The sequence below is a fragment of the Fulmarus glacialis genome, unplaced genomic scaffold (assembly GCF_000690835.1).
Source record: "Fulmarus glacialis isolate BGI_N327 unplaced genomic scaffold, ASM69083v1 scaffold1371, whole genome shotgun sequence".
NCBI lineage: Eukaryota > Metazoa > Chordata > Aves > Procellariiformes > Procellariidae > Fulmarus > Fulmarus glacialis.
Window position 1 is genome coordinate 24751 of NW_009193190.1, and position 18448 is coordinate 43198.

Genomic DNA, 18448 nt, shown 5'->3' on the forward strand with positions numbered 1-18448 from the left:
AAAAGGCCACGTGTTATGAGCACACCAAGGCACACTGAGTGTTTCGTAGCTGAGCAGAAACACGTTCCTTGCCTCAAGGATCTCATAATTGAGACTGAGTAACTCTATGTGAACTTTCCAACAGGCTGTTTTTCCCCTTAGTGCCAACTTCAGTATGATTGCCACTCCATTTATTTTCCAGATATTATCTGATCCAACTGTGGGTGTTGCTCTGCATTTCTGAGGTGTTCCCTCACCTCTCCCCCCACTCCTCTTCCTGTGCTGTGCCACACTGGAATTACCGTATCAACTCTTGCAAGCACACCACACCTCTCGAAACCCTCAGGTAAGTACAGCCTGCCTTGAATCACTCACTATATAGCAAAGGTCCGGAGCCAAAGACACCTAGTCAAGATTTGTTTTGTCTTTCTCAGTGAGCAGTGGGCATTATTACTAATGCATTGTTTATACTGAGCCAAAAAATATGCACAGTACTTTCCAAGCAAATTCACAACAATGACCTGCTTGAAAGAGCTTTCAGTCTGAGCACTTAAAGAGGCATAAAGCTTGTATATTTAAAAAAGCAAACAAGCTTTGGCATATACAAGTCTTGCATTCAACACAGCAAATACGTCAGTCAGTCCTTGGGAACAAGAAGTAATGAAAAATATTACTTCTCCCTACAGATTGGTCTCTCAGGTCCTTAAATCACCTTGTCTACACTTACAACACTCTAGTCAGTATTGAAAACTGTTCCTAAAGCTACATTCAAATAATGACTTGTGTGATTTGCCTAACTGGGGATTACACTAAGGTAGAGCAGGAGGCATAGAAGAACAAAAAGAAATACATTCACAGGAATAAGATCTTGAGGCTGCTATCATTAGTCTTGCAGCTTTAGCGCATGATTATTAAGACGTTCAAGTTTTACTTGCAAAGCGATGGGCACTTGTCACTCAGGAACAAGACCTTAGTATTACAATAGACAGTTCTATAAAAAGGTCATTTTCAGCACTCAACAGTGGTCAAAAAATCAAATCAAACATTACTGGCAAATGAACAGAGAATAAAAGAGAAAAAAAAAAACATTGCTCAATGATAATCCCAACCAAAGGTCTGACCCCTTCATCTCAAAAAGCAGAGACAGCAGACCGGAAAGAGATATGGAGCAGGGTGACAAGGAACAGTTCCTGCAAAGAATGGCTGAGCAGGCTGGGACTTTCAACTGAAAAAAAGAGTAGAGCTCATGGAGTACAGGAGAGAAAAGGGATATGATGGGAGTGTCCGATACCACTAATTGCATGGAGAGGAGGGATAGAGATCAACTTTTCATCACCTCTTCCAGCACAAGACTAGGGCCATTGAATGATCCAAAGAAGGTGGCTCTTCGCAAGTAAGTCCTTACTAAAGGATTGAGGTGCATGAGTTTCGAGAGTCCAGGGGAGACTGGACAGGTCCTTGGAAAATAACTCCACCAGAGGCTGCTAAACAAACCAGAACCACTTCAGGAAACCTCAAGTGGTAAATAGCTGGAGGTGGGAAGCATACCAAGAAGCAGTTATCATACATGTCTGTTGTGCTGCTACTGTTCCCTAGGCACCTACTTATGCCCGTTCTTAGAGACGCTACAGTGACAAGTGGGACCTTCTGAACCAGCACAGCCATGCTTGGGTTTTACTTGACAAGCCCAGCACAGTAGCAATACTAGAAGTAAAATGACATCTGCATTACAGTGAAGGAAATAGTTTTGAAAATGCTTTTTATTTTTAGATAGCTCAAGTTATATCTGCTTTATTAGCTAAAGCTTGCTCAAGATCTGAACACAAACTTGTATAGAATTTGGACTGACTGAAGTTTATCTTCTGCATCAAGATCCAAAGGAAAGCACGGTTCAGAATAAGATTATGCTTAATTGGGCATTATGCTCCAGTCTTACATAAAATACACTTTACTGAATCAGACCAAGTGGCTCTCTAGCTGGGCTTGGTGTACATTTCATTTTATCTCAGCTGCATACATTTGTTGTAATCTCACATACCTCACTCTGATTAAGCGTGAACGGATGTATTTTTTCCTTAAAATGGAATTGTAAAATGTCTTGTCGATCTGTTGAAAAAAGAGAAATATAAGATAACAAAAAAGAAGGGAAATGGACATATTGCTGGAAGGAACATTCAGAAAACAGCATTCAGTTACAAACTCACAGCTTACAGAGCCAAGAAACGTAATCCACTCCAGCCTCTAGATAACATTTGACATAGACTTTTCCTAACCATTCCCCATTTGGCTTAAGGCACATCATAAAAAGTTAATCCATTTTTCTAAATATCCTATGATTACATCAGTGTGCCACTATAGTGCTGTCCCATCCACTCCCAGGCATAATGAGGGATATTTATAAACATCCTTGAAACACACTGCTGCAATCTCCCAAAGCACAGCCTCCTAAAGATGTCCTACAGAAAGGATACAGCATGCTGTGCTCTGCACTGCACCAAGCCTCTCTTGTAGGGGTCCTTTCTGATACAGCACTTGTCCTTGGTCCTATAGAAATTTATAGCAAAACTACCAGTGATCTCAAATTATACCCCCCAAACACCCTTGTGATTTGGCACATGCTAGGGGAATTGTAAAGCAATTCTCATCAGAAATCGGAAATCTAGGACTCTTAAGGAATCAATGCCCAAATGACATCTTTGCTGGTACCTGCTTAACCACGTCCTGCTTTAGGCTGAATGTTGTCTCAAGATTGCGTGATCAGTCTGAGACAGCACAGTGTGATATAACATGGCATGAATTTCTGCCAGGAATGGCTCAGGATCACTCAAGTATTGAGAAATAGTGAAGTCACTAGTGAGTTATGCAGTTCCTCCTATCAGCAAGACCCAGAAAATCGAACATATCCTGTAAACTTCAAATGCATTACAGGAAGAACTACATAGAAATGCTTTACAAGACTGTCTGATTTAGCCAAGTCTCCAGACTTCCTGTCTTCCAAAGGAAAGAAAAAAGTAATGGTTCTCAAACTTCTAGTATGTTGAAATCATTCAGGTACAGAAACAAGCATGTAAGCATGAAATCTGGGGGTGATTCCTCCCAAAAAAACACAAAGCCCCTCTTTCCAGCCTTGGCTGTCAGAAGATGAAGCCTCATGTCATTACACAGTGATACTGAAGCAGAATAATTTCAAGATGAAAACTGCACATTTTATTATTTTAAGGTGATTTTAAGCACACATCAGTAAGGAAAAAAAGAAAAGTTCTTAATGGTCATGCATTGAGCTGATCTTTTATCTTGCTGTTACTGGCAGTTATCTGGAATTACTTAGGCATCTGAAACAAGACAAAATTCTATGGAAAAAAATATATCAACTGCGACAAGCTACTGCAGAAGGCAGAATACGCTTTATCCTGTCATTTCACGGATTGCCAGCTGCTACCACTGCATTTTATGAGGCATACAGTTAGAAGTCAAGAATAAAGTGTTTTGTTTCCTATAACTCTGCAGCCTGTTCCACCACCACGCCCCTTGGTTACTGGAAGTATTTGCCCTCAGACAAAAAGTTTGGGTTTTTTTTAATGATAATATTTCTTTATCGTTTCTGTCAGTGTTAACTGCTTCACTGATGATTGTGTAAGCAGAAGCATGTAGTTAAGCAGCACTGCCAGCTTTGTAGCATATGCTATCTTTGACTGCACTGCCTCTGAGAACTTTTGAGATCTTTGGGACAGGGACTTCTTTGCAGAGTGCTTTGCAAACAAAAGAGAGCCTTGAGATGGGCTGAGGTAAACCTCAACCTTCTACATTGCTAAAGAGTAAAGCGAAAGCAGGTTGACTTTAAGCTTGGGACTGAAGAGGGCAAGAATTCACAATCCCTTGCAAGAGAGGGCTCAGTCAATATGACATTCCTGAATCCTTGATCTCCTCCTGGCAATTGTGTTTCCAAGCTATCTGTACTCATCTCAGAGATTGCAAGTGGTTTTGCTACACTGTCCACTTGCATTTGCAGCAGATACAGGGATCCTTACTTCTGTCACCGGTTCTCTTGTGTACCCTTGCTAAAACCTGAGCAGCTCATGTGATTGTGTTTTTTGTACTCCCGACATGTTCAGCTTTCTCCTTTTCTCCTCACCCTGGACCACTTCCTAGATGTTCTATACAGTCTGACCAGGAACACCACATGCTGCAGCAAAGAAAGATTTCCAGTGGCATCTGACAAAACACAATGACACACACTGCTTTTTACAGAAATAATCTAAGGAGTCCAAATGCAACTGAACTATCAGCAGCAGACATTGTTTTCAGAAAATTCAATCCAAAAGGCATGTTAGTTATTTTTATGGAGACAACAGTAAGCATATGATTTAAAATTATACCAAAATTACTGGATTTGTGTTACTTCTATTCTCTTTCTCAATTTCATATCTGAATGAGAAAGTAGCCACTTTTCTCTTCCTGTTACATACTGTCACTAACTTTCCCATCCTTAAGAGTTGCCTTAGTACCACATCACCAATAAATAAAAAAAGACTACTGGACAGTGGTTTTGTTTCCAGTGATACTTGCAGGGCCTTTAACACCTTCAAACTTGACCTGGTATTTTTTACTTTTGTAATCTGCTGTATCAGGAAAGACATGGTAGCCCAACCTCTGCACTGTGGCCCCTATCTCTCACCTGCTGATGAATTCATTTGACAGATATGAATCTATCCCAAATCTCCTCTTTCCTTCAACGATGATTTTGGTAACCTGAATTATTAACAGTAATCTTTATATTCAAACAGAGTTTATGTAAGAGGAAAACATGTAGCAAGATGCCTTCAGATAACAACTTTCAAAGATTAATGTTGTGTCTCATGTTTTTACTGTTCATCTTCTGGTGAAGCCTTTCACACCCATATCAAACAGTAAACTTTTCTCTCGAGCCTGCTTATAGCTTTCTTTTCAGCTTGAGTCACAACCCTGGAAGCAAAAGCAACTAGAACTTTGTCCGGTAACTAGGTGGGACCCGGTCTGCCTGGGTGAAGCATCTACACTCATTTTAAGCATTTTGCTTTGATTACAGCCACTCAAAAGTGACACTGTCATGACCAGATCCCTTAAATTCACCACTGATTAAGTGCATCTCACTTGTTTTCCTGGCCCTTGTCTAGCAACTGTTCAATGGTGACAGTTGCTGCTGCAGGCAAGGTCTATAAGCATTCTTAACCAAGTGCCAAGTCCTGCTCCTTTCAAGTGAGCAGCATTTTCCTGACAGCCTTTATTTTAGCATTTGTCCAAACAAGATTTTCTTTAAGTTAATGTTTGCTGGCTAGTTTAGCTTAATGCCACCTGGTATTTCCTCAATTTAGTTCCATATCCTCTATCCTTTTTATAAAACTTGTCTCCATGCAGTATAATTTTCTAAGACAAGTTAGACTTCACTCTTGAACACTGGTCCATCTATGCCAATATAGTAACTAATAGCGGCTAGTACCAAAGATGTAATAAGAGGGCAAAAACATTCCCATCTGTACAAACCCAGCCACAAAGGAAATTCTTTCTTGTTCCCTGCAGCCAGAAGTTGCTTTACACCTTGATGAACCAGACTTGTTTTCCTATCCTATCTTGAATAACTCCGGATCTCTTTCCTCTTTTTCTTGTGTTGCACCATGGCCAATCCTCTAAGGCCTGTGAGCAACCTACTAAAATCTTTATGATTTCAGAGTCACCCAATATGCCCTGCCTCCCTGGGACCCAAAAAAACCCCAAGCTCTGGAAGTAGATCACATGCAACAGGGATCCCATCGCTCCAGTGTAGGACAGGGCTGACATGAGCTGGGCTTGCCCAGATGTGTAGCTGGGTCTGGAAGTGACCCAGCAAGGTTGGCTGTGTCAGCCCTTGCTTTCTCCCACCCTGCCACTGCACGCAGGGTAACAGGATTTATCAAAAAAGTTATCTTAAATCTAGTTTGACAGAACTTTCCTCTGGAATATTTGCTGAACCCACTGAATTCCTTGCGTGGGACATTCAAAAGCATTCAGTAGGTTTGGGAGCACAAATCCTCTTGTTGCTCAATACTATTGTTCTTTTGCCTGCTGCCAGTTTAGTCCTTCAACAGCTATCCTCATACTACCTTCTGCCTCATGCCTCCCTAGCTCTTTAGGATGTAAAGCCTATTATCAGTGATTTTTAAAGTTTTTTGACCATAAATATTAATTGGAACATACCACCTGGTTCAGTTGACTCTCTCCAGTTTTGTGGCAAGCATACAATATGAATTACTATTCATCAGTTGTGTTAATTCTGTACCTAGCACCCAACTTGCTAGCCAATTTGCATCCAATTTACAGCTCATCCTGCTGAGACCCCCAGAGCTGACCATAATGCAAATCCAGTAGGAGCTCCCTTGAGAACCTGACATATCTCCTGCCCAGGTTTCAACTGAGGGGTTAGTTGGGAACCCTACCAGAGATTAGAAAGAGAGAGGGCAGGAGGAGAAGGACATACAAGGCCAGCAAAAACTGAACCTGGCACTGTCCCAAACCAGGATGGAGACATCACACTCCCCTTAGAAACAGAGATACCAATCACTCACAGCAGCGACAGCCCTACAGCCACAGTGCTTGCCCGAGGCAAAGAAAATGGACCTGAAGGAGAGCGAGTGTAATGATCCAGAGGCCTCCAAGCAAACCAGAAGATCAGAAACTTTAACTTTCCCATCAGAAACCACACATACACAAAGACAGCATGTGTCACGGCGGGCAAGAGCAGTATGATCCCATACATCTGCAAATGGTATCACAAACTCTTTACAGAGTTTAAACTAACAGGACTGCTAAAGCTGGGAGGTGAGTAAGCACTATCTGAATTTGCACTAAAATAAGGAGCTCAGCTGGATGGTTCTTGGAGGCGTCGGCTGCAAAAGAGAAATAACTGACCTTATACAATAGTTCCTAAAAAGATTGGTCTTTCGGATAAAAGAAATTAAGAGGACTAATACATGGGATAACGTCAGGATTTAAAGTACCATGCTTATACCTAGTGCAACCAATTTCAAAGGCATGTAATGGCATGAGAGTTTCATTATAGCCATGTAATAGTGACAGCTGGAATTAAGGTCACCTAACTATTGCCATTCCTACTCCCTGCTTTCAATTGTCCATAATTAGCTTCCTAAAACTTTCACACTGCCATTGAAATTTTGTCCACTTAGGGAGGAGATTTTCCAACTTTTGGAGAGAAAATCAAGTTTGGAGAGAAAACCATCTGGGCCAATATCCAGAGAAGGGCTTTTGTGTGTCAGTTTCCACCTCCCTCCCCCCCAAAAAAAAGTATGCTTTTCCCAGGAAAATTACTCTGCACCCTCTGTTTTTTTTAAGCAATACTTAGAGGTAAGGAGCTGAAATACAGGAGCAAATAGCTCTTAGGAAAAGAATAGTTTTATGAATAGTTTAAGGAAGTTCAATAATGATGTATTCAGGTTACAAGTGCCCGTATACCATCAACCACGCAAGTTCAGTACTGAATTTGGATTCTCCCTTTTGACAACACCATGTTCTAAACAACCACTCTCTTGACCGGCCAGATTTTGATCTCAGTGACACCAGTTCACATCTTGAATCACTTCATTGATTTAATTACCTTAAACAATGCAGTAATTCTGGATTGTGGGTCTATAATTAAGATAAGGTTCTACCCTTATCTCACACACTATCAATAACTGCCCTTTATTTCATTTTGAATTCCTTTTTCCAGCTCAGTTCACATTCATTTTCCTTGTGCACATTTTATAGCTTTTCTTGCCACACTGGATCTGAATTAGAGTTACTTATTTTGGGGGGGTGGAGGGCAGTGTGTCTTATGATTTTCTGGCTTTGTACGTGCTTATTAGACCTTCTTCCTTGATGAACCAAGAAAAAAAATGAAAAAGAAAAATCAGCTGGTATGCCTATTACTTGAGAAAATTACATTGTATTAATAAGTCAAAGAATCGACAAAGTTGAAAGATCTTTGAATTTAAGTTAGAGAAAAAGTTGGATATTTGTGTGTTGATAACTAACCATTGTTGATAACTAACCACTTCATCCTGGAAATTCATGCTATTTGGGTAGAGCACACTGACAGTTGAGATCTTACAGGTGAGGAAAAACACTAAGCTACAGCTTCATGCGCTACACTGCATCAACTCAAACTAGCATTTAAAAGTACTTCTTATTTTCTTCAATATTTTTTAGTTCCCTGTGCTACTGTGACCTGTGGAAAGAGAAAAAACTGGAAACGAGTTAAAGCAAGAAAGCATCTCAATTTTTAAATCAATGCAGTATATGCCTATGCCAGTGGTCTTTTTCTTCTTTTGATTTCAATAGGAATTTCTGAAAAAAGCATTAGAAGTGAGATGCAAGCGCTTTCTGTGAGTTATTTCCTCTCTCAGTGTACAGCATTTCACCTGTATCTTTAAGGCCACACCTGTATATATACATACTGACAGTCCAGTGTGCTGTCAACCTCTAATTCCAGAGCTAAATAAACAACTTGCCACACTGTCATCTTGGCCATTGGTTACATTGCCATGTTTCCCAGTTTGCTGAATTACCATGGAAAGATGCTTTCTGCTTTGTTTCTAGCCCCAGCCACCCATAGAGGGCACCCTTATTGTACCATGCCAGTCCAAGGACAATGCTTCCTATTTGCAAGAACCATTCCTTTAAAATAAAGCTTTTAAAGCAGAAGTTGTCAAATGCCCTAAATTTATTTTAGGATCTTTTTCTCAAAATGCTTCTTAATCTTAAAGATCTTTTTTACATAGATAAAAGATTTCTTTTTCCATTTTACAACATTATTTTGCAGAACAAGAAAAGAGGGAGATTATTATTAAAAAGTCTCTAAAAAGCTTCATTTAAAAAGCTTCATTTTTCTGGCTTTTGTACTATAGATGCACTTCTAAATAAAATTGCCTTCAGTGAAGAACAAGAAAAACTTTCAATAAAAGTTCCATTCTTTTCACTTCATATTGGTACTAAGCAAGTACTTGAGGGAACACATACAGAGCCTAGGAATGCTTGGATTTAAATACGGACTTAGGTTTTAAATTTTGCGATCCATATCTGAAAACACTACCAAATCTTCTGAAACTTATTACAACCAGGAACATTCTTACTCAGTTTGTTCTGGGTGCTGCAAGACTCTGAAAAGTCCTTGGAAAGATTGGCTGCTGCAGTTACCATGATTTCTCTTTCTGTGATCTGTCCAATTTATCTTCAATTTTCTTTTGTTTCAGGGGCTGAGAGCGCAAAGAAGTGTTTTATGGGGGGGAACAGCACACATACAGCAAATGAAGCTACATGATACTTGTAGTTACTTGTACTTTTCAACTTGCTGTAAAAAGAGAGTGTCATGTTAGATTCCCTTGAAGTTCAGCACACTCCCTTTTCTTGGGGCACCTTCAGTTATCACCTCTAAATTAGTCCTCACAGTCTGGCCTCCCAGAGCAAATAGTCTTTAGGAACGTTTTAAAAACCTGCTGCCTTGGGGATCTGCTCCTACTGAATTAACCTCCTGACCCAAGGACCATAAGGCACTGATCAAGCAAGCCACATGCTTCTGAGCTTTACCTTAACACCCACATGGAAGGTGTGACAAGTTTCAGCCAGCTTTGCAGCTAGCTCTTGGCTCTGAAGTGATTTGTATTTCACCTCCCTCTCTCTCCCAAATGCACACATGCACACTTCTGCTCCCCAGGAAGACTTGAGTCACATCTGACCCTAAAAAGGCCAAATGTCATAAAACAGCAGTCTCGTCTACTCACTGCTGCCAGTCTTTTCAGCTAGGCTTCCTTTGAGTTCAGCTCAGGTGGAAACCTTAGCCAGTACTTCAGGCTTTGGCCCTGCAGATGTGACACTAAGCTATTCACAACTCAAATGATACAAGGTACTTCCTGATATCGGGATGACTGCAAGCTTATAACTGGGTATAAAGCAGAGAGTCTTTCAGTTACAAGCATCCTGTTGAAGGCTAACCCATCCACCAAACAAGGTTATCAGGTGTTAAAGCTCTGCTTTCCATGGAAACATAAGTGTCTACATAGGAGTTAAGAGAGAACAAAGAAAGAAACTCAAGTACTGTGATGAGGGAAAATAAAACCTGAGTGTGCCAAAGGAACTAGGTGGGTCCTTTCCTGATTACCCATAGGCACTTGAAAAATTTTTTCCTGTCTCTGGGGATCTCGTCTCAGGTGAAGTGGCTTTATGGATTTGGCCTTTCAGCTCTCTCCAACTAAGTTCTCTGTCTGCACAGAGGAGACATCAGTGCCTGGGGGCTGGGAAAATGTGGGGTGCTTTGGTTGTAATTGAATTGTGCTGAAGCAGCTGAGAATCTGCACCACTGAGGATGCAGAGGACAAAGTGAGCTCTCATTGCACCCCACTGGTATCTTTTGAGGTGGTGGCCCAGAGGGCAGCTAAGCAGAGGCATTGGATTCAGCTAATAAGCCCTGTTTGTGAGCCACAAAGCGGCAGGGACAGCGCAGAGCTGCAGAGAACTACTGAGTACCAAATGCTGCACTTGACAGTGCTTGGGATCCTCACTCACCTTAGCAGCACAAAGAATGGGAGGGGGGGTGTGTGGGGAGGGAGGTGCATGGCACCCGCCCGCCCCTCTGCTTCTCCCCCCTCGTAGTGAGAGAAATGTGTTAGTAACCTCTAAAGCCATCATCTCCCGAGGAAGAAAACTGCCTCCTTCCTTACCAGCTCCAGTACAGGGACTCATCAGTGAGTCCTTAAACCGTCAGAGAACAGACACAGTCATCGGAACTCTTCTGCAGCATTTTCCTGTGGTATCGCAAGTGCCTCTGCGATACCCAGTAGAGACACTATTTCTAAATTAAACCCACGCTAATTCAATTCTATCAGACAGGACAAACTTCAAGAGCTGTATTCATTAAAAACTTTCCCCAACATGTGTACTTAAGGAAACACAAGATTCTCTTATCACTCGAAGTCACAGAAGCAAGGTGTCTTTTTCTAAAAGAGATGTCCTGACACACAACACTGAGTCCTGAGGCAAGAATTACTTGATGAAATTCCATGACTTCAATAGAAATATTGGGATAGGCAGTAGTTTCCCCAGGGGAAGTACCCAGGTGTCCTCTTAATACAATCCCCAACCTCTCTGCCAAGATCCAGCTGGTTAGTTCTGTGTTGGTTTCAGATGGTGGAAGGACAGGGGAGAGTCCAGGTGCCTTGCAGATGATGAAACAACAGGAGAAATCCATGCCAGTCCATTCCGTGGCTCGAGGCATTCAGAGAGAAAACAAACACCTCGCCTCTCCCCCAGCCACCCAATTAGCCAAGGAGGGAGCCACACAACACTCATACCTGAGGAGCATCCATCCACCCAACCGATGGCTTACCATTACATGGGAGCAGGAGAGAGTAGGGGATAATGGACAGGGCATAGCCCCAGAAGCAGGGGAGGGTACAGTGTCTAACGCAAGAGTCCATAAAGACATGGACTAGGACAGGGAGAAGCAGCCGAACAGCAGCGCTGGGAACAGCTCTGGCCAGAGGAGAAGGAGACAGGGAGAAGGGTGGCATAGGCTGTCCTTGAAGAGGGGAAAGCCCACAACATCTAGGAGAAAGTATCAGAAAGTTATTGTAGTGGTAAAAAGCGCAGACAGGTACATTTGCAAGTCACTGGTGGGCAGGGTAAAGGCTGGTGTCCATTTCTATTGAGCAACCAGCCATGTACTGAAGGGGTCACGTGCTGCGTCTGCTTGGTATCCACTACTCTCTCACAGCTAGACACTTGCCAGCCTTCTGCTGAGACAATTCTTAATAAGATGGGTTGATGAGGTACTCATTTCAAGCTGTCCTGAATGCACACCTCCTTCCCTTGGGGTCAAAGACGACTTTCCGCACTGGACACGAAGCCCCTCCACCCTCCTCCCTGCACACAGGGCAGTTAGTGCTGCTGCCCAGAGCAGGCAACTGGGATCATCCCAGTCATCCAGGTGTATCTAGAGCTGGCTGTCTCAGCTCCCTCCACACTTCAGGGTGCCAGAGGGGCTGAAGAAGCCAAACTTAGAGCAGGGCCTTGGAAATCTCCCCCGGGATGCTGTTAGTAAGAGGGTAGTTAGGGCCTCCAAGGCATTCTTGGGAAATCTGAAAGAATTAATACATTTTGTGGGAGAAGAAAAAAAAAAAAAAAAATCCAAGTCTGGTGCAGGAGTCAAAGAAAACCAGTGAGTAAAAGTTGGGCAGATCAGCCAAGCATTAAGTGAACCCACTATAAAATAGAGGCTCCTTGGCGAAGGACTGTGTCCTTCTTATCCAGTGCAAGAGGGGATGGTCCGGCACGGTGCATTTTAGCTTGGCAAGGGAAGAATGACTGGTCCAGCTAGAAAAAATGAGGAGGCTCTAGTGAGCTGGAACATCTCTTTCCACAGTGGCATTCAGTCAGGTCTGCTTTTTCAAGAGAGCACAAAGGGAACCCTCACAGCCACTTGCAGGAAGCCAGGCAAGGAGCAAAGACCTTTCATCATCTGTTCCTCAGTCCCCCCTGCTCCACCCCACAAGACATTTTCCAGACTTTCCAGTCAGCCCTGAGATGTTGACTGGTGCACCAGCTTCATCAGCTCTCTGGCATGATCTCGCTGCATTCCCTCCCACCTTCAATGAGATAAGAGTCGGGAATGTCGTTCACACAAAGGGTGTTACTACTCAACTCTGGAAACCAAAGCAAACATCAGGACTGCCAGTCCCAAGGAAGGCATGGGATGACTTCCCTATGGGAGCAAAATTATTTTTCCTGGTGAAACATCAACTCTGAAAAGAGCTCCTTTCACGGTTGTTCTGGGGACAAACGAAGGAGGCTTCATCAGGGAGGGATCAGAGAAGGGAGCACTTGGCAGGGAGTTGCACTAACTCAGGTAATTTGAATGCTTCTGATTATCAGAGATGATTCACTTCTGTTCACTTTGCACCAAGTATTGTGAAAGACATTGCATTTATCTGCACTGACTCACTGTTTCACAACATGAGCTTAAGGTATCGTTACTACTATGACGATGGGAAGGCTTGGGCATCCAAAACCCTGACACCAGCTGGGGAAAGACTGCAAAGGATTTTGTTAAATCCAGACAAATCAGGAAATGTGATAAAAAACTCAACACTCTCCTTCTCTATTAAAGAGATGGTGTGAAAACCCTGAAAATAAAAATGCAGATGTTCTGAGACAGAAATATCCTCTTGTCTTCTTGAAAGACACCTGTCTCTGGAAAGATTGCTTTGATGGATGCATCCAGAGGGTAGTGGTCAATGGCTCAGTGTCCAGATGGAGGTTGGTGATAAGTGGTGTCCCTCAGGGGTCCGTATTGGGACCGGTACTGTTTAGTATCTTCATCAATGACATTGACAGTGGGTTTGAGTGCACCCTGAGCAAGTTTGCAGACAACACCAAGCGAAGTGGTGCAGTTGACACACCTGAGGGACAGGATGCCATCCAGAGGGACCTGGACAAGCTCAAGAAGTGGGCCCATGTAAACCTCATGAGGTTCAACAAGGCCAAGTGCAAGGTCCTGCACCTGGGTCAGGGCAACCCCCAGTAGCAATACAGGCTGGGGGATGAAGGGATTGAGAGCAGCCCTGCTGAGAAGGACTTGGGGGTACTGGTGAATGAAATGATGGACATGATCTGGCAATGTGCGCTTGGAGCCCAGAAGGCCAACCATACCCTGGGCTGCATCAAAAGAAGCGTGGCCAGCAGGTCGAGGGAGGTGATTCTGCCCCTTTGCTCTGCTCTGGTGAGACCCCACCTGGAGTACTGTGTCCAGCTCTGGAGTCCTCAGCACAGGAAAGACATGGACCTGTTGGAGCAGGTCAGAGGAGGACCACGAAAATGATCACAGGGATCATTTTCCTATGAAGAAAGGCTGAGAGAGCTGGGGTCCTTCAGCCTGGAGAAAAGAAGGCTTCAGGGAGACCTTATTGCGGCCTATCAGTACTTAAACGGGGCTTATAAGAAAAATGGGGACAGACTTTTTAGTAGGGCCTGTTGTGACAGGACAAGGGGTAATGGTTTTAAACTAAAAGAGGGTAGATTTAGACTAGATGTAAGGAAGAAATTTTTTACAATGAGGGTGGTGAAACACTGGAACAGGTTGCCCAGAGAGGTGGCAGATGCCCCATCCCTGGAAACATTCAAGGTCAGGTTGGACGGGGCTCTGAGCAACCTGCTCTAGTTGAAGATGTCCCTGCTCATTGCAGGGGGGTTGGACTAGATGGCCTTTAAAGGTCCCTTTCAACCCAAACTATTCTATAATTATATGATTTTATGATTTTTATCACCACAAGCTGAGTTTTGCTTGAGGAGAATCAGACTTACAAGGAACATACCGTTATTCATTAGTGCATAGAGTCACTTTAAATAAGCTTAAGGACAATTCTCAATCTCATACATCCTTGTTAGATGGAACACCTGGAGCTAAAAAATCACAGAAAGTCAAAGTTTATGGCAGGGACCATTTATATCAGCTGACCTAAAATTACAGCAAAGAACTCACCAAATTTGAGAGAGAGAGGTAGAAGTTAATGGCTGAATTAAAGACAGCACTTACGAAAAATCACAGGAATGAAGGAAAGGCAACACAGTTCTCTGTAGGTTTGTTATGGTGTTACTTATCAGGTACAATTAAGATGCTCTGAAATAATGGTTCTCACTGCTCAACCAGCACTGGTATTTACTGTCACTACTGTCAGAAGTGCTCAACACCCATAGAGGAGACAGGGTTTCTAAAGCATTGGCTTCCATTCAAGCATCTAAATTAATAGCCATGTTCAGCGGAAATCTGACTGCATTGGACGCTGTCTGAAAAAACTTCTTAGCTAAATTAAGTGTTTCTTTGCCAAAGGAGACACATTTTTAAAAAATTAAGAGGGAATGGAGTGGTAGAAAGGGGTACAACTTTACTCAATGAAGCGTTATTCCTCAGACTTCTCCCCAGCCATTGCCTTCCTCACGCCTCAGCAATACACAATGTCTTCTTGGTCAGGGAGAACATTCCCTCTCCAAGGTCCTATATCACAAGGTTAAAAGCCTGCAATTATTAGGTAATAGTTGTAAAGTGGTAGCACCTAGGTAATTGCAGCTTATGTAAGACTCTATACATACAGATATGCACCAGGAGCAGATCTTGGGAAATATGGTACGGTCCCTGGTAGGCAAAAAGGGCAGAAAGGAAGCAAATACAGTAAAGAGGACAACTTGACTAAGATCTCCAAGGCCCTCAGCAGTGGAGCCAGGAAGAGATGCTAGCGCTGCCAAATCCCTATATAGCACCCTACTTCTCCAGAAAAAAGTTCACCCCAGCTCACATTTTGTTGTGGACAAATGGCATGGCCCTAAATTAAATGACAGTGGGGAGCAAAGCATTGATTGTCCTATTAACTGAGTATCTGTGCAAGGTTGCTAAACAGGAGGTAAGAGATACGCATCGGACTCTGATGAATGAAACACAAAAAGATACAAGCACAATCACATGCTTATTGCTGTAAAGAGCTGAACTCTGTAATTATGATCTGTGGGGAAGTGTCTCAAAGAGAAAACAAGAAAGGAAATTGCAATGTGTCTATTTATTTCCATAGCTACTGTATGACTGAGAGCCACTCAGCAGCCTCTGCTATTTGTAGGAGGGTTTCCCAACAAAACATACCAGAGGCGCAGGAAAAGGGCTTGTGTATTGTTTTCTCAACACACAGCAACAACCTGACAGGTAGAGTTCCCCACCCTGTAGAGGGTGTAAAAGCATGCTTTCCTTAGAGACAGTGGGGCATAAATCACAAAGCCAGGCTCAGGGCAAGGAAAGAGAAGGAACGCACAAATGATTAGTAATACAGGAGGAAGCTGAGATTATTGTCAATATCTACTTCACCATTGCAGGGAGAAAGAGAGGTGATATGCTAGAACAAGCAGACTGGGAAGTGCCTGGTCTGCCAGGTACGATCTACTATCTCTCATGCTATCCATTTCCCAGATCTGCTAACCATGGGGGCTCAGGGTACACCAGACACCTGTGGTCTAAGAGCGTGCTGTTCACATTAATGGCTCTTGTATTATCACACAATCCTTAATAATGGAAAGGCACAACAGTCCAAACTTACCAGTCTCTCAACCCTCTCGCTCAGGTCTCTAAACCTTCCCGAGGACTGTCTGGACAATTCATTATTGTATCGGATGTTGGTGATTTTTACGTTGCCACTGTAATAGAACAGCTTCTGATCTGTAAGGGAAAGAAGAGGAACAGGCAATACTCTAAGCACCAAGACGAATGAACTTTAGAGAAACACCTGGGCCTGACCAATATCTAGGGAGTGGATTAGCCTTCACCTGTATCCAACCCATTCAAATACAGCTTACAAAAGCTAGAAGCCCAGGAGCGGGAGCTCAACTGAGTTAGGTGATCTAAGCCAAGTAGTGACAAAAACCCCAGTTTCCTGAACAGTTACATTTGTGGCCAACCAACAGCACTTTGAGCTCACACAGGATCACAAGCTGCAACTTGCTGGTCAGCTACCTTCCTTCCTGGCCTGTATGCCCAGTCAACGCCAAGCCCTGGCAGGCGGCTGCTGGTGATCAGGGCAAGGGAACAGAAAAACACTACAGGTAGAGACAAACGTAAGGCTCTGTTTGTCACTCACATAAGGGAGACCAGAAGACTTATGTGTTGACCTCATCACAGAAGTAGATCGTGAGGAAGATGTGAAGGGAGTGAAAGCAAGTGAAAGCCAACAGAAACCACAGCCCTAAAGCACCCTGCACAGCAGGAAGTGTTCCTAAGAAATCTGCAAAGGTGCTAAATGAGGAAGGAAAGAGAGCAATGATGAAAAAGCAAAAAAAAAAAAAGCAAACTCCCAGCATTGTGTGGCACAACAAGCACAAAGGAAATGCACTAAACATAGGAACAGTGGTATGTAAAACTTACCATACGCCAGAAAATAAACTAGGAGACCAATGGTGATAGCTGCTGCCACTGCTGTTCCAATGACAATGAGAGCAATTTTCCAGGGCTCAAGATGTCTTATTTTGATGGCTGGCTGATGAATTCTGGGGGAAAATAAGAAGAACAGAGGGAGAAGATTAATAAGAGATCATTTTCTATTTAAAATCCCCCCAAAATGAAGCTTAAGTTTTCTCCCTCAACATCAGCTGATTCTTCCCAGCAGTATTAATTGACTTCTCACCCAACACCCTTGAAAATGAAACCATGACTCAAGACTATTTTGAAATAGATGTTGGGAAATGCTAGAAATCACAGAACACAGACAGGGTTTGAGGGTTTGGGGTTTTTTTATTATTAGGGCCAAATTAAATAGGAGTCCCACTAAGCACTTTCTTATGTGACCCCCGACTGGAAATTTGCAAGAATAAAACTTGTTTTTCAGCTAGGTGCACTTTCATACAGAAATGTAGGCAGCTTTCAATTGGTTAAAAAAAAAAATCAGTTGTCACAGACACAGTGGCACCTTTGCTCCCAAAACTGCTTTGTGCAATAAAATTGGTAAAAAGCGTCCCATGCTTTGTATAGTACATATATATACATTATCCAAGCTGTTCAGTGCATTTCAGTCTGCAAAGCAGGGCTGGAGAAAAAAAGAGAAAGGTATTTCAGAGGGCCAGCCTGTGCTTCCTGTTTTACTCAGACTAAATCTAAAAGCAAAAGGCAAGCACTGCTTTAAGCAGTATTTGCTGAAGTGATGCCATGACAGGGAAGGGCAAGGACATGCGAGCAGACCAGGGAACATGGGTAGGAAGCCTCGCCAGATACTTCTGTCTGCCATGCTCTTAATTACACAGGTGCTAATCCAAATTAACTCAAGGGAAGTCAACAGTCAGTAGGTCAGTATTATAGTTAGACAAAAAACTGCCTGAAAAAGCTTACTTACAGCAAATTCTGCCTTTGGCTGTAAACTCAAAGACATCTGAAGATCCTTAAAGCCATTTTTCTATTATGTTATCAGCCATTACAAAATACAGAACAGCAAGCCACAATTTTTGGTAGAGTCCTTCATTCTAGAGCCAGCTACCTCACTCATGCAAACAGGCACATCTTCAGGTTAAGGTACAGCCTCCCCCAGGAAAGCAGGCTGCAGGGATCCTCTCCTGAGGGTATGAGGCATCTCAGTGAGTTCCCACATTCATAACAAAGTACGTATAGCTCGATTCCGGAACACATACCTCATGAGCCGTAAGTTTAAATACATTAAAATAAGTTGAAAATAATTGCAAGCAACCACTGCAGCTGCGTGCAGGAATGAGACAACAAGCACACTGTGCACTGTACATAAATATCAAAGCAGGTTCTGATATTTCATTCTAATTTCATTGTAAAGCCTTAAAATTACAGCCTTATTATTTTGGCTTGGAAAACAACTGACTGGGGCTAAATACCGTGGCATTTGATTGAGTGAAAATGAGAATACTCATTTGTCACTCA

At 42.8% G+C, this 18448-nt stretch overlaps 1 protein-coding gene across 1 annotated transcript in view; it reads right to left on the reverse strand.

Annotated features, from left to right (window-relative positions):
- The window catches only part of LOC104083736 (transmembrane protease serine 11E-like), a 36487-nt gene extending 18293 nt beyond the window's left edge, over positions 1–18194 (reverse strand). Inside the window, exons 1-4 of the mRNA XM_009587341.1 lie at positions 18190–18194; positions 16937–17058; positions 16116–16234; positions 2018–2085 (exon numbers count right to left, since the gene is read on the reverse strand). Coding sequence (XP_009585636.1) covers positions 2018–2085; positions 16116–16234; positions 16937–17058; positions 18190–18194 — 314 coding nt within the window. The remainder of the gene's footprint in view (positions 1–2017; positions 2086–16115; positions 16235–16936; positions 17059–18189) is intronic.
- Positions 18195–18448: the final 254 nt, after the last annotated feature.